General features: G+C 41.2%; 1 protein-coding gene across 6 annotated transcripts in view; it reads right to left on the bottom strand.

Moving 5' to 3' along the window:
- The window catches only part of TRAK1 (trafficking kinesin protein 1), a 448,828-nt gene that overhangs the window by 132,906 nt on the left and 291,126 nt on the right, over positions 1-24,796 (bottom strand). The window contains exon 1 of one of the 6 annotated variants that reach the window (XM_087712991.1): positions 17,693-17,985. The exons of 3 other annotated variants lie outside the window; for them this stretch is intronic. In XM_087712991.1, coding sequence (XP_087569117.1) covers positions 17,693-17,756 — 64 coding nt within the window. In that variant the 5' untranslated portion in view covers positions 17,757-17,985. Of the gene's footprint in view, positions 1-6,276; positions 6,343-12,767; positions 12,982-17,692; positions 17,986-24,796 lie in introns of those variants that run through there. 2 more of the 6 variants (XM_087712993.1, XM_087712994.1) reach the window with 2 other exon arrangements.

The following is a 24,796-nucleotide window of genomic DNA, read 5'->3' as shown; positions in this document are numbered from 1 at the left end:
TAAAGTTAGCCTAGCAAGGAAGAGCTAAGTTCAATGTAAAGATGTTATCAACTTTCTATTCTTTTTTCCAATATATTTTAGACTGTTTTTGTTAAAGATTTATACCGTGTATGGGTTCTGGGAAGTCGGGGGAGGGAAGACTGGGGGGGTTGGGGGGAGGGTGGGAGAGAGGGATGTATATTAGGCTTGACGAGGGGTGTTAGATTTTAATGTAATATGATTGCACATGTATACTGTCTTCTCTTATTTTTTCTTTAAAATTAAGATATGTTAAGTATTCTGACCCCCCCCCTTCTTTGCTCGTTCAAAGACGACAGGCAGACAGACTTAAAAGAAAAGAACTTTATCAGCCTCGGCTCACGCTGGCTGCGAGCCCAAAAATAAACATAAATAAAGTCTCTGGCAAGAAGATAACAGAATGCAAAAACAAAGATCTCTTACGGCCAAACCAGGTGTACAGAAAGAAAGCAAATCACTTCTCCAAGTGTCTCTCACAAACAAACCACGACCGATGACCAATGAACCATGAACGGACGAAGAACAATGAACGTTGACTTCTGCAACCAGGGCGTGGCACCATCAGTCCTTTTATCTCCAGAAGACCACACTAACAAGCCCCAGCTGCATTGTTATTCCTGCATCCCAACTCAATTCACAGCAAACTTCTGCTGAGTCACAACACTATCTCCCACCGCAGGGCCCTTTCCCCGGGTCTGACAGTCTGGATGCAGTCGGAATGGGTTGTCCATAATATGGCCCGCACTCATTTCCTGTGGTGACTCTGTCGTGATTCCCCAATACCTGCAGGAACAATCCCCTTAAGCCAAGACTCCCCAGGTATCCGGTGTCCACCACATCTCCTTCCGCCCTTCATGGCGTCGACACCCCGTCCAGGGTCCTCCACCCTCTGCAAGGCCGACCCACCAGCCCCCGTACTGTCAGAGGTTGACGGCAGCTCTAACAGCTTCGGCCGAGCCCTAACACCCTGTCCAGGGTCCTCCACCCTCTCCATGGCCGACTCACCAGCCCCTGGACTGTTGGAGTCTGTCCACCACATCTCCTTCCGCCCTTCATGGCGTCGACACCCCGTCCAGGGTCCTCCACCCTCTGCAAGGCCGACCCACCAGCCCACGTACTGTCAGAGGTTGACGGCAGCTCCAACAGCTCCGGCTGAGTCCTAACACCCTGTCCAGGGTCCTCCACCTCCTCCAAGGCCAACCCACATGATCCCTCGCCGTTGGAGTCTGGCGGCAGCTCCACCGACTCCTACCAAGCCACCACACACTCCCCTCCCGCATGGCCCTTCCCCCAGTTCTGACGATCGGGGTGCGGCCCAGAAGGGTTGGTGACGGCCTCCACGGAACACAGTCCATGACACTGGTACCCCACTGGGAACCTAGAAACAAAGTCCAGTGCTGCGGGGACTGGGGTTGACAAAGGCTGGAATCTTGGCGGAGCTCTCCTTGCAGACCTGGCCCATTGGCACTGGGCACATGACTCCACGCACCTCCGCACGTCATTTCTCAGATGGGGCCACAAAAATTGATGGGATGCCAGGCGCAATGTCCGGAAAAAACCCCAATGTCGCGATGCAGAAGCGCAATGAACCTGCGAGAGCACCCATTGACGGATGTGCCCTGCGGGAACATAGAGCCGGTCCCGATACTTCAAAAGATCCCCTTCCAAAGTCCATGGGGACGCCGGTCCTACTTCCGCCTTTCGTCGCTCCACCCAGTCATCACCCCGCTGTGCATCCTGTATCAGAGACTGCATGCTCACGGGATGACAAATGGCAGCGCAGGATGCAATGGGTAGAACAGTCCGAGGTGGAAGCGAGTTCGCAGGGTCAGAGTTCTCTACTTTACTAGGCAGGGCATCCGCCCTGGGATTCCACACACCCTGAATGCACGCTACCTTGTGTGAACGGGGTATCACGGCCGCACAAACGTGTGTGTTGTCTGACATGATAGTTCGTTGCTAAGGGACGGCTGCAGTCCGTGCAACCCTTCTGTTCTTCTTGGGGCAACTCCCTGCCAGGTGTCCAAGATCCCCACAGTAGAAGCACAATCCCTCAGCACATCATCTGTCCATCTCAGTACGTGACACTCAAGGTCTGACAGCACTCCTTGGGCTCCTCCCAGTCCACTGCAGTCCTTGCTGAACCAGCATGCTGGTGGTCTCCTGGAATGCACGGCGAGGCCAAGAGGAACTGATTACTACTTAATACAATAGGATACTGGCTATGTAATAGTATACATGTGATTATATGTTATGAAAATGGAAAATAAAATGCTTCAGAACATAATACTATCTATTGATCTTTTGTTTGATGGAGGTGATGTTGTAGGTTTGATGGGGATGATGTTGTAGGTTTGGTGTTGTTTTCTTCCCTATTTTTGTGATGATCATTGTGCATGTCATTTTTACAGCCCAAAAAATGTTCTTCCACAATAACATATATAGAATACTATCCACCTATGGTACTTCCCACCTTTCCTATAGTAAATTCTCCAAATCTATATACAGTTTACTATTCAATATTAATTATTCTTATATACTTAATCAGACAATCTTATATTTATGTACTCCAATGGAAAAATATATATGTAATAACATAAATATATGTTTAAATCTTTAGATATATACATGTATAAATGTATGATGAAATATATCAATTATGTATTATAATATAAATATATAGCACTGTAATAGTCTAAATATATGGTGATGTAAAGTAGTCTCTGCTGGATTATATATTTACAATCTGTAGATGTTGCAGCTATTAATATCTATTTCTCTATATGTTATTCTGGATATTGCATCAGACGCTGCTCTTCTTCTTGTCTCTAGGTGGCCATTTCAGTCAATTTGGCACAGACTCTAGTCCTATTGCTGTTTACATCTTCCTGCAAAGTTCCATATTCCAACTCAGTCACAGTCGCAATGTAAGAATGTCTATTGTATCCCTAAAAGGTTTTTTTTAACGGTAGTCCAAAGCTTCTAGTCATTCCCTTTTCTCTCAAAGTTTTATATTCCAAAGTTGAGTAAATACCAAGATCTATATTCAAACACAGCCATAATAAAAACAATTAAAAAATGTCTGTTATATCCCTAGATGTGTATTACATGATAATCCAGAGTTTCTTTTTACCCTCTTTTCTCTCCGTCTATCAATATCTGTCCTCTGACATTGAACTGCTCCCACAGCTAAATCGTCACTGCGTCTTGGTGGTAAACTTTTGCCCCTCTTTTTGGAGACTCGCAGTCGCAGCTCCGGATCCGCCATGTTGGCTGATTTCTTTCTTACTGTTTTTGAGGGGTTTCCTCGTTTTTTCCTCGTCCACAGAGCTTCCCCTCTATCTCGTTAGTCCCTCCAGGATTAACTCTGCATTTTCAGGCCTCCGAACAAAAAAATTTGGGCAATGGGAACAGAGATCTGTTCCCTTGCTCTGCTCCGCTGTGACATCACCACTGGAAGCCCAACTACATGTAATTGTTGACTAACATCTGTTCCCATGTTTTCAAAGTGATCTGATTTTTACTTTGATTTTTGCTTAATTAAGATACTTAAATGTTTAACTGATTTAGCTATGATCATCTGAAGCATTTAAAAATTAATTTATAGCCAATATATAAATATATATTATAACCATAATTGAGTCCAGAATTATGGTTGTAAGCCATTGCAATTATAAGTCGAAGTATCACATGACCAGTTCAAATTCATTTTTTATCATGATCATTAAGCAAATACCATAATCATTAAGTTAACAAAGCAATTGTTAAGTGAAGCTGCTTTCCCCAACAGACATTTTTTACCGAAAACTAGAAATAAATGCTGAAAGTGGCACCGCCCCCACCAATTGCCGTCATGTGACTGCAAGATGCTGCAAATGTCCATAAAAGTGAGTAAGTCCCAAATACGCAAAATGTGAGAGAGGGGCGCTAGTTGTCATAAATCCAAAACTTGGTCATAACCAGCTCTAGTCTGTTGTAACTGTAAACACTCATAAAGCAATCAGTTGTAAGTCAAAGACTATTTGTAACTACTGTCTACTGGTTTCTTTCTAGGAGGATAACATGGTTTACCTGCTGGGGCAATACCAACAGCCATTCCAACATAGAATATGGGGAGGACTCTAAGGTGCATGAGACATTTAGGCTCAAAAAACATCTTGTATCAACCATTATACACTTCAGTTTATATATTAGATCTCTCTATCACAGGTAGAAATTTTATTTGTGACTCTTTGGTTTCTTTGACGTCAATAAGGAAAATTCAGAGTGTATAGAAATATGCTCTTTTGGTCCTTTTTCGGTCCTTCTAAAACTTTTAAAGATTAGGAATCAAACAATATTTTAATACCAAAACATTAGTAGGAAAAAAAGAGAAATTTCAATAGACTTGTGCTAAATATAATATCGAAGACTTTAAAGCTTAAAAACATGGGTGTGCAAACAAGGTCTGTAGCAAACTGATTAGATACATTAGGTTAAAGTTGCCTTAAAATATGACATACCAACCAAATATATTTGTAAGAGGGTATCAATGATTGATTGAACTAAGGGCTATCTGTATTTCTGTTTTGAAGTTTTAAAGTATTTCTGTTTTAAAGTATTTTAATGGCTTCTCACATAACTTATTAATTTTCATAATAACATACGAATTGTATGCCAATTTGTCCAGCTTGAGTTATTTTCTTCTCTCTCAGCTTTGCATTTGTTTATTTGTTTGTTTGTTCATGGAGGTGGGAAAGTGTAGCCCTGACAATTTAGAATTCTAATTTCCCCATTTTAAAAATGCCCTCTCTTTCCTGTAAGACTACTGAAGTTCTTTCCAAAACCATAAGAAGCTCTATTTTATCATATAGAATCAAACACATTGAACCTCCAAGATATAATTTTTTAATGTAGTAATAACAGCTATCTAGCTGTTATTGGCTCCCTAACAAATTAGGGAGACAGCAATCATAGGGAAGGAGGAAAAGCCTAATATGCAGAAATAGGAGGGAACACTACAAGAAATATAGGAAGAAAACATTAGCTATGAAATACACAAGGTGGAGAAAAGAAAAAGAACAAGATCAGAAGCTGTGAGTGGCAGAGACTGAGAGGAAGTACAGAGGACAAAGGTAAAGTGAATCTGCCTCCATTGCATTTTAACTTCCCAGAGGCTGGTAGGAAGAACTGCTGGCTGTGAGTGGGGGAGACCGAGAGGGAGTACAGAGGACAAAGGTAGCAGAATCATATAATTATATATCAAAATTAGCAATAATACATTCAGGGTTAGTGTGCTTGAGATTGTGATTTTATTTTATTTCAAAATGACTGGCTTAGTTCAGTGCAATACTTGTTTTGCAGCTATCTTTTGCAATATTCTTTTCAAATTTGGATACTGTCCTCTTTGTAAATAAATTACTAGTCTACATGGATGGATTACCTATCTAAAATCTCTAATCTCTGCTCTCCAAGCAGAAATTAGGTGCCCAATTCAGCCATTCAACTCTATTGAGCTGCCATGTTATCCTCCCCCTCTACCACAAAGATCCTGCGGGAAAAGGGCAGTATGGACAACCATGGAATCTGGCAGGGTGAGAGCTGTGAACCATAAACACAAAGCTTTTGCTGTGTCCCAGCCTAACAGATACAGTGCCCTTGCTGACCTTAAAAGGAACACTAAAGTGACAGGTCAAGGTAACTCAAATAAGCAGAGGATCATGGTCTGAGATGAAGAACCAAAGTAATTTGGAAAGGGGAAACTGTGAATCAGGTATTACACATCAGTCACACAAGAAGATCAAGGTATCCAGAAAGAGAAGCCATCTTCTGACTCAATTGTAAGGGATATAAATTTAGGAAAGGATCAGGGACGTGCAGTCACTAGAGGCAGGGGAGGCGGGGCCTCACCAATCTCCTCAGGAAAAGGAAAGAATTTTAAAGATTTTTAAAAAAATAATTAAAGCCAAGATAGTTGCTACCAGATTCCAAGTCACAGTGGCTTGGAACAGTGCTTAGTGTTAACTATAGGAGGAGGCCAGAGAACTCGGGGCCTCCTTTGCATAAGGAATTTTTCATCTTTTAAAAGTTAAGAAAGAGTTAAAAAGCAAAAAAATTCATATGCAAAGGAGGCACTGATTCTCCCGTCTCCTGATCTGGGAGCAGCGAATCATGTCTTGCACTTGAGCGACTGCGCAATCGATTCTGGAGAGGTTGCTCTGGGCCGCCTCCCCCCCGCCCGACCTGCTCCCCTCCTGGCCGGCCGGCACAAAAACTCACCGCTCTTCTCCTCCTCCTCCTTGTCCTCCCCGCTCGGTGCTGGGCTGGCTGCAGGCCGGGGCACCAGGATTGTTCATCAGAGGAGGCGGGGGGGGGGCAAGGCAGCAGAGCGTGGCAGCGGCGAGAAGCAACACCCCTGCCGCTATGTCCGACAGGCATCTCGCGTTTATGTCGCCGCTGCTGCGTTCTTGCCTCACCAACGGTAACCCTCACCGCACGTCACTGGAAAGGATATGGAGGTTATGAAAGAAGTCAGGTGTCTGCCATGTGCTATTGTCAGCAGAGACAAAAGATGTATTCTTAAAATTGTCAAGAATGCTAGTAAGGCCTGTGATATTGATGCTATTATACATCTTGACACAAATGAGCTATCCCAAAAATATGTACTTTCTGTGCAGAATGATTTCCAGAGCTTGAGGTATGAACTTAGTAGTATACATTGTAGACTTATATTTTTACCAGTATATGAGGAACAAAAAGGGAAAGGCCAGTGTGTAATGGAATTTAATGTGTGGCTGAAAGGAATGGTGTAAAAGGGAAGGCTTTGGTTTTATTAATCATGATGTCTGCAGCTGGTCTAATGAAAAACTGTATAAAAGAGATGGTTTGCATCCATCAAAGAAAGAGACTGTTACTTGGCATTGGCATTACTTGGCATTACATTCACAGATTTTCTGGATAAACATTTAAACTGAACAGCAGGGACAGAGAATTAATTGATATTAATTAATTGTTACACCCATCCTCCGCGAGCTGCACTGGCTACCTGTCGGTCTCCGGGTGCGCTTCAGGGTATTGATGACCACCTTTAAAGCACTCCATGGTAGTGGATCTGGGTACTTGAGAGACCGCCTTCTGCCGATTACCTCCCTTCGACCGATTAGATCGCACAGACTGGGCCTCCTCCGAATCCCATCCGCCAGTCAATGTCGACTGGCGACTACACGGAGGAGAGCCTTTTCTGTTGCAGCTCCGACCCTGTGGAACGATCTCCCCGTCGAGATCCGTACCCTCACCACCATCCAGACCTTCCGCGCAGCCCTCAAGATCTGGCTCTCCCAACAGGCCTGGGGATAGGTTCCCAATTTACCCGCCCGAGTGTTGATTGTTGAATGAAAGTTGTGTTTTATTATTTTTCTTTTGTTCACATTTTGTTTTGTCTTTTGATACTGCACCCCCTCCCCTGTGATTGTAAGCCGCCCTGAGTCCCCTCATGGAAAAGGGCGGCCTATAAATCTTAATAAAATGCTAAAATGCTAAAAAATGCTAAATGATATAGAACATTTCTATCGCCAGCAATCTAAAATTAATAGGGTTATCCATGCATGTAACATAGATGTTTCTATGGGTAAGATAATCAACCTTGCTGTCAAGCGAAACCAAGCATTTAATAATGAGTGTCATACCATGTGCGTTAATCAAACAGATGTTAAGAAAATAGGGGCAGTAAGGCACAACACAGGTTACATAGACAGTAACCACAGGGTCAATCAAATTGCACTGAAATGTCTACACACCAATGCACAGAGTATGAGGAATAAACAGGGTGAATTAGAAATTCAAGTAAATGAGGGCATATATGATATGGTTGCCATTATGGAAACTTGGTGGGATGAAACCCACAAATGGAACATACAACTAGAGGGATTTAAATTATTTAAAAGAAATAGATCAAATAAAAGCAGAGGTGGAGTTGCACTATATATAAGAAATAGCTACATCTCTACAGAAATAGAGTACAACAATTATGAAAATTATATTGAATGCATTTGGGTCAATATTAAAGGGTGGGGGGGGGAGAAATGACATTGCCATAGATCTATACTATAGGCCATGCAACCAAATAAACAAAATATATGAACTTTTTGCTAGACAGCTAACTAAGGTATGTAGTAAGCACATCATAATAGTAATGGGGGATTTTAACTACCCTGACATCAACTGCACCAAACTCTGCACCAAATGGAAGATCCAACAGGTTCCTAACAAACCTATCAGATAACTTTGTTTCCCAAAAAGTGAAGAAAGGAACAAGGGGATCAGCCATATTGAACTTAATTCTCAATTTCTAATGATAGAAAGTGTTGAAGTGTTGAAGCTACAGGTACCTTGGGGGCAAGTGATCATGCAATATTGGAATTCAACATTATGCAAGCACAAGTAGTAGAACAAAGTCAACCTAGAGTCTTTGGACTTTAAGAGAGCTAATTTCAGTAAACTTAGTGTGACCTTGGAAAGGATTCCCTGTATGAGAATCCTCAAGGAGAAAACAACAAGAAGCTTGGGAAATTTTGAAAAGTGAGATTATAAAAGCCCAGTCTAGCACAATACCAATGAAGAAGAAAAATAACAGCTCTCAAAAGATATCAGAATCTCTGCATAAAGAACTCTCTGACAAATTGAAAGTAAAAATGGACTATAAAAAGTGGAAAGAGGGGCAAATAATTAAGGCAGAATATCAGCAAATGGCCCAAGCCTATAAAGATGAAAAGAGGAAAGCTAAGCTTCAGAATGAACAAAGGCTTGCAACAAACATAAAAAAAAATAACAAAAAAGCTTCTTCCAACATGTTAAACGTAAGAAAAAAAATCAAGGAAACAATTGGTCCATTGCTGGGATAAAGTGGCAAGAAGGTGATAAGAAACAGGGAGAAAGCAGAATTACTTAACTCATTTCTTGCATCTGTCTTTACACAAAGAGGAAAAAACAGTCCAACCTATCAAAACAGCACCACAAAAAAACAGATTAGGTACACAAGTTAAAATAGGGAAGAAAATGATAAGGGAACACCTGTCTACCCAAGACTAGTTTAAATCACCAGGACCGGATGGATTACACCCCAAGGTTCTGAAGGAACAGGCAGATGAGATCTCAGAACCACTGCACTTATATCTTTCAGAGATCCTAACATTGGGGAACTGCCAGAGGACTGGAAAAGAGCTGATGTGGTTCCCATCTTCAAAAAAGGAGAAAAAAAATAGATTCAGGAATCTACAGACCTATCAGCCTAACCTCAATACCAGGGAAGATTTTGGAAAAGATAATCATGCAACAAATCAGTGAATACCTAGAAGCCAACAAAGTAATAACCAAAAGCCAACATGGATTTGTCAAAAATAGATCACGCCAGACTAATCTTATTGCATTCTTTGACAAAGGGACAAAATTAGTGGACCAGAGGAATGCCGTCAATATAGTTTACTTGGACTTCAGTAAGGCATTTGATAAAGTAGACCATAACCTACTACTAGATAAAGTAGAAAAATGTGAGTTAGACAGCATCACCACCAGATGGATTCATAACTGGCTGACCAACTGCACTCAACGTGTACTCCTCAATGGAACTGCATCTACAAGGAGGGAAATATGCAGTGAAGAACTCATGGCTCTATTTTAGGGCCAGTACTCTTCAACATCTTCATCAATCACTTGGACGAGGGGATAGATGGGGAACTCATCAAATTTGCAGATGATACCAAGCTGGCAGGAATAGCCAACACTCCAAAGGTTAGGCTTAAGATACAGAAGAATCTTGACACACTTGAACATTGGGCACTATCTAACAAAATGAAATTTAATGGTGAAAAAAGTAAAGTTCTACATTTAGGCAAGAAAAACAAAATGCACAGGTACAGTATATGTGGTACCTTGCTGAATAGTAGTAACTATTGGAGGGATCTTGGAGTCCTAATGGACAACCATTTAAATATGAGCCAGCAGTGTTCAGCAGCTGCCAAAAAAGCCAACAGTTCTAGGCTGCATAAAGAAAGGGATAGAATCAAGATCACGTGAAGTGCTAATACTTTATAATGCCTTGGGAAGCCCACACTTGGAATTCTGCATCCAGTTTTGTCACCACAATGTAAAAAAGATGTGGTGACTCTAGAAAGAGTGCAGAGAAGAGCAACATAGATAATCATCTGGAGGCTAAAACATATGAAAAACGGTTTCAGGAATTTGTTGTGGCTTCCCAGCAGCCAGCAGAGCTGGCATTCAGAGTTGGACAGTGAGGAGGTTGGGGAGGAGCAGAGGCCATTCCTGGAGCCTGGGGAAGGCTTGGACGAGGGTTCTGCATCAGAGGCAGAGATGGGGCCAAGCCATCTGGCAATGATCAGATGCCTATGGAGCTAGACAGCAGTGAAATAGAGGAACAGCTAGAGCCTGTTCCCAGTGTGCACATGTGTAGAGCTGCCAGAAGAAAAAAACCACTCAGAAATCAGGGTAGACTTGGAAGTAAAGTCACAGGTGGAAGGTGATTGGCCCCTTCCATAGGAAATAAACGAGGAGTGAAAGGTGAGTGAGCTTTTGCAGGAAACAATTCTTTCCTGTTAGATTCGTTTCAGGAGTGTGAAGATCTATCCATGAATCTCAGAGACTCTGTGCTCAGTCTTTCCTTGCATAGCACCCTATTTGGAAAATATTTACATGGCAGCTTTCCAAGATAGATAAGGTCTGTAGTCATAAATATTCCTTTGAAAGACTGTTTGCCAGGCCTTGCTGAATATGAAGGAGAAGAATTCATGTTCGTTTAATAAAAGGGGGTTTGTCAGGACTAGGACTCTGCCTTGTACTTTTTGGGGAAGCCTAAGTCAGAACAGAAATGGGTATGTCTAGTTTAATGAAAAGAAGCACTAGGGAAGACATGGTAGCAGTGTTCCAATATCTCAGGGGCTGCCACAAAGAAAAGGGAGTCAAGCTATTCTCCTGAGGGCAGGACAAGAAGCAGTGGGTGGAAAATAATGAAGGAGAGAAGCAACTTAGAATAAAGAAGGAATTTCCTGACAGAAAAATTAATCAGTGGAACAACTTGCTTCCAGATGTTGTGAATGCTCCAACAGTGAAGTTTTTAAGAAGATGTTGGATAACGATTTGTCTGTAGAGGTACAGAATTTCCTGCCTAAGAAGGGAGTTTGACTAGAAGAACCCTTCCTTCCAATTTTCTTCTGCATCTCAAGAAACTAAAAAGAATACAGCAGCTGGTCATTACAATGCTTTTGATCCTGTTTGAGATTTTTTCTAATTAACACTAAACATTATCTATCAAGATTATAAATATTTTTCTTACATCGGACATTAATCCTGTATTGCAAGAGAAGAAGCATTTCACTGATAGAATGAACTTTTAAAAGTAAGTTACCAAATAAATAAGACCAGATTTTCAGATTGGTAAAGAAGGACACCTTTGACCGGGGGGGGGGGGGGGGGGCTTGATTAAAATTTTTATACGGAGCAACAAAAATTTTCATACAACACAAAAATAGTATTGTAATATTTTTTTTATTTCAACATAACTACAATTTACAAATATAAATTGTAACTGTTGCCAAATATCAAAATTTTGATCACGTGACCATGAGGATGCTGCAATGGTCGCTAAGTGTGAAAATGGTTGCTAAGTGTGAAAAATGGCCATCAATCACTTTTTTCAATGCCATTGTAACTTTGGTCACTATACAACCTTTCTTGCCACAGTTCTTAAGTGAATAACTGCAGCTGGCATTTTGTATTTTGGATAGAATCTTTTTTTAAATAGTCTAAGACAATTTAAAAAAAAGAATCCACACAGAATAAATTGAAGTAAAACATTTCAAACTGTTCCACACATAATAAATTGAAGTAAAACTATTTTTAAAAATTCTATGCACAATATATTCCAAAATATTGTGCATAGAATTTTTAAAAATGGTTTCACTTCAATTTATTTTAGATGGAATCTTTTTTTAAATAGTCTAAGACAATTTTAAAAAAGAATCCACACAGAATAAAACTATTTTAAAAAATCCTATGCACAATAAATAAAATATTATTTTAAAATACATTAAAAAAATAAAAGAAAAAAACCCAGCTCACTTACCAGCAGGCAGGCACTCCAAGTCAATCCAGAATGATGTAGATGTTAATACAAAGAACTGAGCAACTTAAAATGATGAAATTAGTCCCAGGGAAATATTTTTCAAAGAAACTTTGCCACCATTTTTTCCACACGAGCCGACCTCCAACCTCCGTGCCCCTCCCCTCCGGGAAATCCAGGAAGAAACAGTTAGTACTTCTCTAGCCAAAGTATTTCCTGGAGCTCTATGGTACTGGGTTATCTTTTCTTATAAAAGGAGGTAAAAAAGGTGGTGGGGGAGTCGGGTCCGTTTTCTTGCTTTAACATTTTAATATCTTCAATGAAAGTACTGAGACACACAGAGAGAGAGGTTAAACAGAGTGTCTTTTGTCCTGCCCTAGTTAGGATTTCTTAAGCAAATCCACTGGGCTTTCAACATGAAGCCAGAAAATCGGGACTTTTTAAAAATTCCCCGGAACACGGGACAATTGTTAGAAATCGTGACGTCTGGTCACCTTACAAATAAAGAAACCTGAAAATATTATTCAAAATGTACTATACAAAAGCATTAAAACCCTAACCTTAATCTTTTAATAGTGTGTTACAATCACACAACTGATTTTTATACATTCTCATGAAAATAATAGACAAGGAAAAATACCTTTTTCCAAGAAATCAAGGTTGTCATAATCTCTGGGTTTACATACTTTGTTACAGCTGGATTCATAGCTTTCATCTTCATATATGGATTATTTAAGTGACATTGCTAAAAATCATCATTAAGTAAGGTCTTGTAAAATAATGTTCAAAAATGGGTACACATTCCATTATCTGCAATACAAACCAAATGAGATTTTCATACAAAAGAAATCAATCTTCTTGTTTAACATTCTTCAACTGGTATGGTTGGGTAACCTGTATGCTATGATCATCATGAAAGCTGGGGCAAAATACAGAATAGGGGAGGAGGAAGATTATAAGAATATTTATTCAATACTAGAGGTTATCCATATAATATAAATAGCACCAAATTATAATCCTCTTTCTTTGAATGTCCCTCATAATAAAATTGAACACTTAAATTATTGTTTCTTTAAAGTAGATTTTATTTAAATTTAAATTTTAAATAGTTATAATCCTATTGTAGACAAAATGGTAGTTTCCTATAGGTTTCATAGCAACTGTACCAGGAAGTAAACAAAGGTACAAAGTATGCTACACTTTCAGGTGTGGCAGTGAAATTATTTTTGCAATTTATTGTGTAATCTTTAGAGTACTGGTTGCTAATAGACAGAAAAAACTGGAACCAGGAAAATGTGAAATTTGGGAATTGAGTATGATGTACAATTTTAAGTTTACTTGTAGGCTGAGAAGATTGGTTATGCACGTTTGCTTTAAATTTTCAACCTAATAACCCAGTAATAAATTAATACACTCTTTTTGCCTTAACTAACACCTTATCTTACCTCATTTTTCTACTATATATTCCCATTGTAAATTCAGAGTTAACTAGGATTTATCAGTACCCTATTTAAAAAACATAGGGTTTATGTCCATTATAAACACGTCGGATTTTTTTAATAATAGATAATGGGGAAAAATCATCCAAAAGGTATTCAGACATACTTTAGAATCATACTTAGGCTTTTACATTTTTTTGCATTTGATAACAAAATGATATTTCGGAGGTCCCAGAGGAGTGCCTAGGAAAAACCATTATTTTTTTAAAAGCTATGTATAGCAGTTACATTCATGTCAGATCAAAAATCTCCCTCTTTGGGGAAAGACAACTTTGGTAACAGATCTAAAGTAACCTTTTACATAACTTTATTCATTATAAACCTACTTCCAAAATAAAACATATTTGCAGATACAAATGGTTCAGCGGCTACACACTGACAAAAATTGTATATGCATGTGTCTGAAGTTGAGATGGTTAAAGTGTACTATATTATGAATTCATGTACTTTTTCTTCCGTCCTTCTGTTTTGCCTTTCATTTCCAGGATGGCACAACTTCCTCTGATTGCAACCATTCCTCACTGCTCTGTGTCAGCTACTAAATTCTACAGAGGATATAGTAACTCAAGAAGCCTCCATAAACAAAGTAATACTTCTCTGCTTTTCTCACTGCCTGACTTCTTATACTATTGGTTAGATGGTCAATACTGAATCCTTTTTCTTCCCAGGCTTAAGCTATTAAATAAATAATAGCTTAATAGCAATAAATAGCAATAGCAATAAAGTTAAAGTTTCGTGATGTGTGGGTATATCTCTTTTACCAGAAAATTAATACAATCACCAATGTTCGCTCTAATTTTGAACACTAACTAAACAATTACAAACTTGTATGCAAATCTAGAATGTCTAGCATATCAGCAATTAAGGTTTCATTTGCTGTCAAGCAGGGCACTATAAAACACTTCAATAAAGCAATATTATCACTGTTTGAAGCAGTTATAGCAATAGCAATAGCAGTAGACTTATATACCGCTTCATAGGCCTTTCAGGCCTCTCTAAGCGGTTTACAGAGAGTCAGCATATTGCCCCCAACAATCTGGGTCCTCATTTTACCCACCTCGGAAGGATGGAAGGCTGAGTCAACCCTGAGCCGGTGAGATTTGAACCGCTGACCTGCTGATCTAGCAGTAGCCTGCAGTGCTGCATTTAACCACTGCGCCACCTTGGCTCATATGGAAAAAAAATCTTTATAGTATAAAATCCGAATAACAAAATCAACATTGATACCTACAGGTAAAATTTTTCAAAGGTCACCAAAATGTAGGTGGCATAAAAACCTGAACATTTTCTGACAAATGCAGCCACAGAAAATTTAAAAGCAAACTTTCAATCAATGGCCATGAGATTTGGGGGATAGGGAAAAACAACTGATTAGCATATTAAAATAATGTTGGGGTAGTTAAGATGGAAGAATTATAGTGAATAGTAATAAAATCATGAAAGCAGGATTAGGAGCTGTTGTTTTTCCTATTCAATGCCTATTCAAAGCAATTACCAAATTCAGAATAATTCAAATGCTGCCCAGGTTAATTACAATCTCAATACATTAGAACAAGTTTATTGTATTTTTCGTAATATAAGACCACCCCCACCCCCAAAAAAAGAGGGTGAAAATTTGGGTGCGACTTGTACACCAAATGTAGCCAAAAATGCGATGCACGGAGGAGGTGATGATCTTGGTAATCCCAGCAGCCTGGAACAATTTATAGGGGGTATTGCAGGAGGCAGATCCACCCACCAATCAGTTGCTCATGCTGAATCAGGCAGCAATAATGGGCTGAAGCTGACCTGGCTGTTCGCTATTTGCTGCAAGGATGCGTCAGAGTTTGGAGCCAAGGTGGCGCAGTGGTTAAATGCAGCACTGCAGGCTACTGCTAGATCAGCAGTTCAGCGGTTCAAATCTCACCGGCTCAGGGTTGACTCAGCCTTCCATCCTTCCGAGGTGGGTAAAATGAGGACCCAGATTGTTGGGGGCAATATGCTGACTCTCTGTAAACCGCTTAGAGAGGGCTGAAAGCACTATGAAGCGGTATATAAGTCTACTGCTATTGCTATTGCTATTGCAGCAGCAATCACATTCAGAAAGCACACACAAGTAACTGATTCAGAAGGATTCAATAACTTCTCTTTATATATAATATAATACATTGGGCAAATATACAATAGCAAAAGCAGGTTTTCAACCTGGTAGTTCAATAGAGAAGTTTCACTTTCACTTTTAGTTTCAGATATCAGCACAGCATGCAGCTTTAGTACAGAACAAGCCACGCCCTGTCTCCTTGCTGTCACCTTCCTTGTTGCTCACACAGCAAATACTGTTTGTTTCCAACCAGCCCTCAACTCTCACAAACTGGCAGTACACTAGCCAAATGAATACACCATGGATGCTGGTAGGCAGAGGCAGAATTTTTATTTTCTTATTTTCCTCCCCAAAAACTAAGGTGTGTCTTATGCTCGGGTGTGTGTTATAGACCAAAAAATATGGTAGTTGATTATTATGTACATTAGCTGTTTACAACCTGGATTTTTTTTAAAAAAAATCAAGCAACAACTTTATTAAATTCCTCAACATAATTACACATGGATGAATCTATATACATAAAGCTAGATCTAAATTGCATTATTCCTGATAAGAACCAATAATATGGACTTTTCTGCTAGATTTATACCATTTGCACAGACTTCCCTGGTTTTTGTTGACCATACTTTTAGATGCATCCACATAAACACACATACTATGCTGACCAAATTTTTGTTTAATATTCCAGTTTAAAAAAAAATATTTGCAAAATTACAATTCAAAAATATAAATTGATGAATGCTTGTTAAAGAAAAATCTAGTCAAGTAGTAAACATTTGGTCCATTTATACAGATTAATACTAGTAATATGGTAATATTTTTCTATGTGTACCTTAGAATTAACTATTTTAGAAACTTCTTGAAGATTAATTTAGGAAATTGAAAGCCAAATAAGGAAATAGAAACTTGCCTTTTCTACATTGGATTATCCAGCCTAAAGTGCTATTTCATTCAATTAAATCAGAAATAGCTCATTCTGATAAAGGTCATATAATAAACAAATGTTATCTTAAATAAGCATTTCTCAAATTACATGTCAGTCACTATTGTTATCCTTGCATGTAATAAGCACTGTGTCAAATTCAGAAGAGTATTCAAACAGTGCATCATTTCTATATTTATTTTCCATTTTATCCTAATCCTTCTAAATCCTGACATTAAATGTATATTTTGCGGTAAATTCCTAATATTGGCTACATCTCTTTTGCTCACCTATAAATGCATCTTTCCTATTTATAAAGAGGAATATTTAAATTGAATACATCTATGTCAGGAAATATTTTTTTGAGCTCTGCATTTTCATTTTTTGTTTCTGTTCTGAGGCGAAATTGGAAGATATGAATTTCCCGCAAGACATGTGGTACAGTTTCAGTAACTCCTTCTTGCTCTTTATTTTATCATGAGACTGGTGATCACATCCTGCTTTACAAGAAAGCAGACTGGCAGAAACAGAAAGTTTGAGAGATGCTTTATGATAGAGTCCTCAAACTTAATCTTCTGGTAATTTAGCTAAAATGCCCTATTCAAAAAAGTTTTTAATCACAAACTGAGACATTAACTCCCTTATCTATATATTCACAGACAGAGAAACACAGACACACAGACACACAGACACAAACATACACAGACATTTCCATTTTACCTTAATATTGTGATGATTAGCCAATTTTCTAAATATATACCCTTCTCAGCAAAAGAAATGGATTTAAGTATAATAAGCTCTACCAGCAGCTATACATAATAAGCATTTCAGAAGCAATTTCATTCTCCCCAAAAGACTGTATACCCATGTTCTGCTGCCACTCCCATTGGCCAAAAACTCAAATTACAATTCCCTGTAACATCTTTTCAATTTATGGCAATAAATGCTAAAATCTGTCTACTTTAACTGCAATATCACTTCACTATTTCTTCCAGTTCTTTGCTACACTGATAGATAAGCTTAGATCAGTATAATACAGAATTATTACAAAATCATGTAATTACCATCTGTACATTCTTCATAATACCAGTCCAGCTCGTAGTAATCTGCTTCAATGAATTTCTGCATATTCCCTTCTCCTTAGGCACCATTGAAAGAGATTTAACAAGAATATAACAGAGGTCAAGTGAAATACAGCCATGCATGCCTGCATTTGCCGATCACTATGTGGGAAATGAACTCTGGGATTATTAACAATATGATAAACATCCTCTACCAGAGAGTCAATGTAGAGATTAAAAATTAAAAGAAAATGCAACTTCAAAAGGGAGAGGCTGTTGAAGCTGCTGCACCAGGTTATTCTAATAAAGAAGCTCTATAGAGAAGCTGTGGGGGTGGGAATTAACAAACCCACCCAATCAGAAGGCTTAGAAACTGACGTTGAAGGCACACACCACCACTTGAGGTTTCTAACTCATTTCTTTTCATTCTGCTCCTCACATCTCTTTCCGTCTAATAGGTTGCCATGGAGACTGGCTGATTCTGAATGAGATGCAGAAATAGAGGGTAGAAATATACACTACTGCTTCTGATTGCTAGCAAAGGGTGTCTCACTAAAGACAGCAATATCCAGAAAAATGCCTTTCATTAAATAGCAGCATACACATGGTTAATTTATTTAAAAGATGGTTAAAATGCAGCCCTAATTAAGTGAACGGAACTCTGCAAGTGCCCCTAAAATTACCTTATGATAAATAACATTTAAATGTCTACATTCTTGATGAAGAAAAAATAATGTAACTCGCTCTTATGTGCTTATTTTGCAAATCAATGATCCACACTCCAAATACCTGACCTCTATGACAGCACAGAAATGTTTGCAGCAAGCCACGGCCATTTTGTATAACACAACACATTGATCTCTTTCCATACTGTTTGCCATCATTCTTTCTAAAACAGAAATCCTGTTAAATACACAAACTTGTACTGATTTTATAGAAAAGAGAGAGGAATTTAACAAGCAATTATCATTTGAATTTTGTAGGTATCAGAAATGAATAAATATGCTTATTCATTTCATATGTTCACAAAATTCTAAGTTTAAAGTTCAATGAATGTATGTTTTCCAATCATAAGTATCTCAAATCTTACACTAGGATCTTCCACAACTAAAATATTAAAACATGAGCATTGTTAAATATTACCTTTTCTATATATTCTTTGGAAAAAAAGATAATGTAAGCTATAGTATTAATAGATTAGTACTACTGGAAAAATTACATATATAAATATAAAGGGAAGCTTATATTGAGGAACACTAGAAAGTCAATTTTGTAAAAATCACTTTCATATATGCATTTATTGATTGTAGAAGTATATTCTGATTTTTACATCTAAAACTTCCCCATCTAGGGAAGTCATGATAAATCATACTTTATTTTGGTATCCAATATCTTTATATCATTTAAAAAAAATCTGTATTAGGTATTCTTAAATCTGTGTCACAATCAACTTCAGTGCAGTTAACATAAAAGTTGATTTTAAAGAGTAGTTCATATTTACTAACAAAGAATAGATTCCTACAAAAACACAGACTTTTAAAAACTATATAGATGCCATGAAGAATTAATATAAAATAAACTAGTGACATTCATATTTCTATAAACAATTGAGCCAACTTGACTATAATATGATATTAACAAGGAATTTATATTGGCATAAGATGGATTTATATATTTAAATCTATATTTATTTATAAATTGTATACATTATAAATTTATAATTTGTATTATATTAAATTTATAATTTGTATTATATTAAATTTATAATTTGTATTATATTAAATTTATAATTTGTATTATATTAAATTTATAATTTGTATTATATTAAATTTATATACATTTGTATTCATATTTATCTTATGTCACTTGTGAGTCATTCTTAGGCATGACTTTTTTAAAACAAAATCTTCTTAACTAAATAGCAATAGCACTTAGCAATAGCATTTAGATTTATAAATTGCTTCATACTGCCTTTACAGTCTTCTCTAAGCAGTTTATAGAGTCAGCATATTGCCCCCACCAATCTGGCTCCTCATTTTACCAACCTCGGAAGGAGGGAAGGCTGAGTCAACCTTGAGTTGGTGAGATTCGAACTCCCAAAGTGCAGTTAGCAGTTTGCACCATCTCGGCTCTTATCACATACTATAACATGATTTCTCAGCATGCACACAGATTAATTCTTAAAATACAAAATCCTTGCTATTTATTATAGGTAATTTATTAATCCAGACCACTTGCTAACATTAGACTTTTTTTAATACATGATTTTCATGTATTGTTTAACCCACATTTTTCTACTTTATCTAATAGTAGGTTGTAATCTACTTTATCAATTGCCTTACTGAAGTCCAAATGAAGTCCAAGCGTCTCTCAACTGTTGTGTGCAGAGAAAAACCTTGCACAATAAAGAAAAACTTCTCATGAGTATGAGGCAATTAATAACTTCTCGCACTCTTGGGAAGTTTTTCTTTACTGTGCAAGGTATGGGGGGCAACCATACTCTGGTTTCTTTTTAAATTGTATAAATCTTCAGCCTTTTACAGTACTTTAATATTAATAGTGTTGTGTCCTCCTGACGCAGCCGACAGGCGGGGCCGGAGCAGCCAATGCCTGATTGGCTCAGACGCGCCTGCCGGCTGGCGGAAAAATCACTAACCGCCCATTGGCCAGCCGACTGACAGCTCGGATATATAAAGAGCTGTCAGTTGGGCTGGCGCTGTCCGCGTTCTAAAGTTACCGTTGTAGTTACTTGCTGAATAAACCGTTCTTGTCTTACCTCATGCCTCGAACTTATTACTGGCGACGAGGATGTCAGACTCTGACCCCGTCATCATCCCTGCCCTGGCTCCTTCATCTGTTTTTGCTGCATTCAGGCCAGAGGCCGAATCATGGGACGCCTTCATGGAAAGGTTCGAGGTTTTCCTCATGGCCCACAACCTCTCAGAGCTTCCTGAGGGGAGACGATGGGGCACTTTCCTCCACTATTGCGGGCCCAAGATGTTCGCCACCGCCCGGGCCCTAGCTGCACCGGCACTGGTACATTCCATGCCCCTCGACGTTCTGATGGAGCGGCTCCAGATCCACTATGAGCCTTCGCCCTCAAAGTATACCCGCCGGCAATATTTCCAGCATTGTGTTTAAAGGCAGGGCCAATCCATCGCCCAGTATGTTGCCAAACTCCGTGCAGCTGCCATAAACTGCGAGTTTCCAGATTTAGAGGATGCCCTCCTTGAACAATTCATCTACGGTCTCCTCGACATAAACCTCCACAGAAAGATACTGGCGCGCACCGAGCTCTCCATGAAAATTGCTGTAGATGACACCCGGGCCTACGAGATGGCCGGGCAATCCACTCCTGACGTCCGCCGTTTCCCGCCATTGGCGTTACCGGCGCTGCCCAACTCTGCTGTCCACAGCCAGATGTTGTTCCATGACCCTTGCACAGACACTGCATCCACCGTTGACCATCTGCGCATCCAGCCTCCGTGAGATGGCGGCGTATGCCTCAGTTGTGGCGGCCGCCATCCCAGGGCTTCCTGCTGTTTCCGCATGGCCGTCTGTCGGCGCTGCGGAAAGAAGGGCCACATCTCGAACGTCTGCCGCTCTGCTTCAGGGGAACCGTGAAACCCGTGGCCCCCTCCGCCTGCTCAACCTCCTGTCAGCTGCTGCCAGCCTCCAGGGTCCTCTTCCTCCGCCCGCATGAGCTGCTACGCTGTCTCCGCTCCAGAGCCGCCACTGCCCGATTGGCAGGCCGATTCTGCTGCCTCGTCCTCCTATGGCAGCCAGGGTAAGATGCATCTCCGCATCTTACTCGCAGGCCGCCCCTGCAAGATGGAGCTGGACACGGGCTCCGCCCACACCATCATGTCATGGGACACCCTGAGATCACTTATTCCTACCCTCAAGGCTAGCCAGCTGGGCCCAGCTGACAGCCTTCTCCGGGACTATCAGGGGAAGGCCATCCCGATTCTGGGTTGTGGCCAATTCCCTATTTCTTTCTGAAAATTCAGGGGCTTCCTACCCCTTGTCGTTGTCCAGTCCCCCCTTGCTTTCCTCCTTGGGATGGACTGGTTCAGGGCTTTGGGGCTAAGCATCTCTGGAATCAACTCCCTACGCTTAACGTCCTCCCTTGAGGCCCTCTTATCGGAGTTCGATGACGTTTTCTCCGACACCCTGGGGTGCTACAAGGGCACCCCCATCTCCCTTAATTTGGATCCCTTGGTGGCGCCCATCTGCCTGAAGGCCCGATGGGTTCCCTTTGCCCTCCGGGCTCGCGTGGACACAGAGCTCAACAAGCTTGTCGCTCAAGGCGTCCTGGAGCCCATCGATTATGCCCCCTGGGAAACCCCCATAGTATTGCCACTAAAATCAGATGGCTCCCTGAGGGTTTGTGCCGATTACAAGGCAACCCTGAACAAGGCCTTACAGCCCACCCATATCCCGTGCCGGTTGTGCAGCACGTTCTGCACTCCTTGGGCCAGGGCCAGATCTTTGCTAAGCTGGACCTGGCCCAAGCATACTGCAGCTGCTGGTAGATGAGGCCTCTGCCACCGCACAGACTATAGTAACGCACCGCGGTGCCTTCAAGTGCCGCCGGCTACAGTTCGGGGTCAGTGTGGCCCCAGGGATCTTCCAAGGCCTTATGGAGCGGGTGCTCCATGGCATACCAGGGGTCGTCCCTTACTTTGACGATGTCCTGATTGCCGCCAAGGACCAATCAGGACTCGTCAAAACGTTAAGGGAGGTCCTCTCCAGGTTCCGGGCCGCCGGCCTGCACTTAAAGCGTTCTAAGTGCAAGCTCGGCGTGCCATCTGTAGAGTTCCTAGGGTTCCTGGTGGATTCCTGTGGAATCCATCCCACCCCCTCCAAAGTAGAGGCCATCGCCTCTGCCCCCACGCCCACCACCAAGGCTGAGCTCCACGCTTTCCTGGAGCTCCTGAACTTTTACGCCTCCTTTATTCCGCACAAAGCCTCCGTCGCGGAGCCCCTGCATCACCTCCTCGATGCCTCCACCGCCTGGGTTTGGACAGACCGCGATGTGCATGCGTTCGTAGCTGTCAAAACTCTCCTGACTTCTGCCCCTGTGCTCGTCCAGTACGACGAGCACCTTCCACTCCTTCTGGCGTGTGACGCCTCCCCCTACGGGGTCGGGGCTGTTCTCAGCCACACCTACCCCGACAGCTCCGAGGCGCCAATTGCGTTCTACAACTGCACCAGGGGTGGGTTCCTCCCGGTTCGCACTGGTTCTTGCGAACTGGTTCGTCAGTTCCTAGCCCCTGTCGCTGGGTGCCTGCAGGGTTTTTCTTTTAAAAAACGCCTCTCCAGATGATCTTGAAAACCTGCAAGGTTGCTTTGGAAGGGGACAGATGGGCAGCATTTTCCCCTGCCCCCCTCCCCGGAAGCCTGCAGTTTTAAAGTAAGCCTTTGCACAGTAAAGAAAATCTCACGAGCAAGAGAAGTTCTTAATTGCTTTTACTGTGAAGTTGCAGAAGCTTCCGAGGCTGCAGGCAACCAGAGATGGGGTGGGGGAATGCTGCCTATCTTCCCCCTCCCAAAGCAACCTCTTCCAAAGCAATCTCTTCCAAAGCAACCTTGCAGGTTTTCAAGATCATCCGGAGAGGCGTTTTTTAAAAAGAAAATCCTGAAAAGGATTTAGAGAGATGGGGGGGGGGAATCCCCAGAACCAGAAGCGCAACCCGCCGGCTCCTCTGAGTGCAGCCCATTCCTGCTCCCAAGAAGTCCGTTTTCTTTTTAAAAACGCCTCTGCAGAGAGGCGTTTTTTAAAAAGAAAAAAGGATTTGGAGAGATGGGCAGCTGGTCTTTTTTTTTGGGGGGGGGGAATCCCCAGAACCAGGAGCGCAGCCCATTCCCCCTCCCAAGAAGACCATTTTCTTTTTAAAAACGCCTCTGCAGAAGCTTCTCTGTGGAAGCTTCCAAGGCTACAGGCAACCAGGAATGGGGTGGGGGAATGCTTCGCAGGTTTTCAAGATCGTCTGCAGAGGCGTTTTTAAAAAGAAAACGGTCTTCTTGGGAGGGGGAATGGGCTGCGCTCCTGGTCCTGGGGATTCCCCCCCCCCCAAAAAAAGACCAGCTTCCCATCTCTCCAAATCTTGTGGCTTTTCAGGATTTTCTTTTTAAAAAACACCTCTCCAGATGATCTTGAAAATCTGCAAGGTTGCTTTGGAAGGGGACAGATGGGCAGCATTTCCCCCTGCCCCCCTCCCTGGGTGCCTGCAGCCTTAAAGCAAGCGTTTGCACAATAAAGAAAATCTCACGAGCGAGAGAAGTTCTTAATTGCTTTTACTGTGAAGTTTTGGAAGCTTCCGAGGCTGCAGGCAACCAGAGATGGGGTGGGTGACTGCTGCCTGTCTTCCTCCTCCCAAAGCAACCTCGCAGGTTTTCAAGATCGTCTGCAGAGATGTTTTTAAAAAGAAAACGGTCTTCTTGGGAGGGGGAATGGGCTACACTCAGAGGAGCCGGCGCTTGGGGCACCCTGAAACAACGCATCCCCGCCGCCTCGTTCTACTCAGCAAGCGGGGACATCCCGTCTGTGCCCACTTCTGCTGCCACCACCTCCGCTCCCAAACGCAACTGTCAGCTGCGAGCAGGTGACTGAAGCTGCTGCTTGCAGTCATTTACGGCTGCAGATAGATTGTGCCTGTAGCGGGAAGCTCTTCGCCCTGTGAGAGCTCCTCTCCAGCACTCCTAGTGCCTGTCCTTTATAATTTTCCACATTGCCTTGATGGTTTTTATTCCAGTGACTTTGTCTTTTCTGTTCTTAGGCTTAGGAAAAAAAAACTGGTTTCATTGGCAGTCTTTTTTTGGGGGTGGGTGGGTATTTTTTTGGTGTTTTCCTAGCACTGTCATAGTTTGTGGGTGTGGGTGGGTGTGTAATTTCCCATAGTTATCTATGCATTAATAATGATCTAGTAATATTAATAATATCTAGTAATTAGTAATATCTAGTAATAACATTGTCTTGGCCACTCCCACCAGGTCACATGGGTGGCAGGCCACTCCCATCCGGTCACATGGGCAGCAAGCCACTCCCACAAAGGAGGCCACGCCCACAGAGTGGTTTCGAACAATTTTTGAAACCCACCCGTC

This window comes from Thamnophis sirtalis, unplaced genomic scaffold (genome assembly GCF_051295495.1).
Source record: "Thamnophis sirtalis isolate CommonGarterSnake01/CBP01778 unplaced genomic scaffold, rThaSir2_p1.2 scaffold_4, whole genome shotgun sequence".
In the NCBI taxonomy this organism is placed as follows: Eukaryota; Metazoa; Chordata; class Lepidosauria; order Squamata; family Natricidae; genus Thamnophis; species Thamnophis sirtalis.
This window is presented reverse-complemented; position numbering and strand designations above follow the sequence as displayed.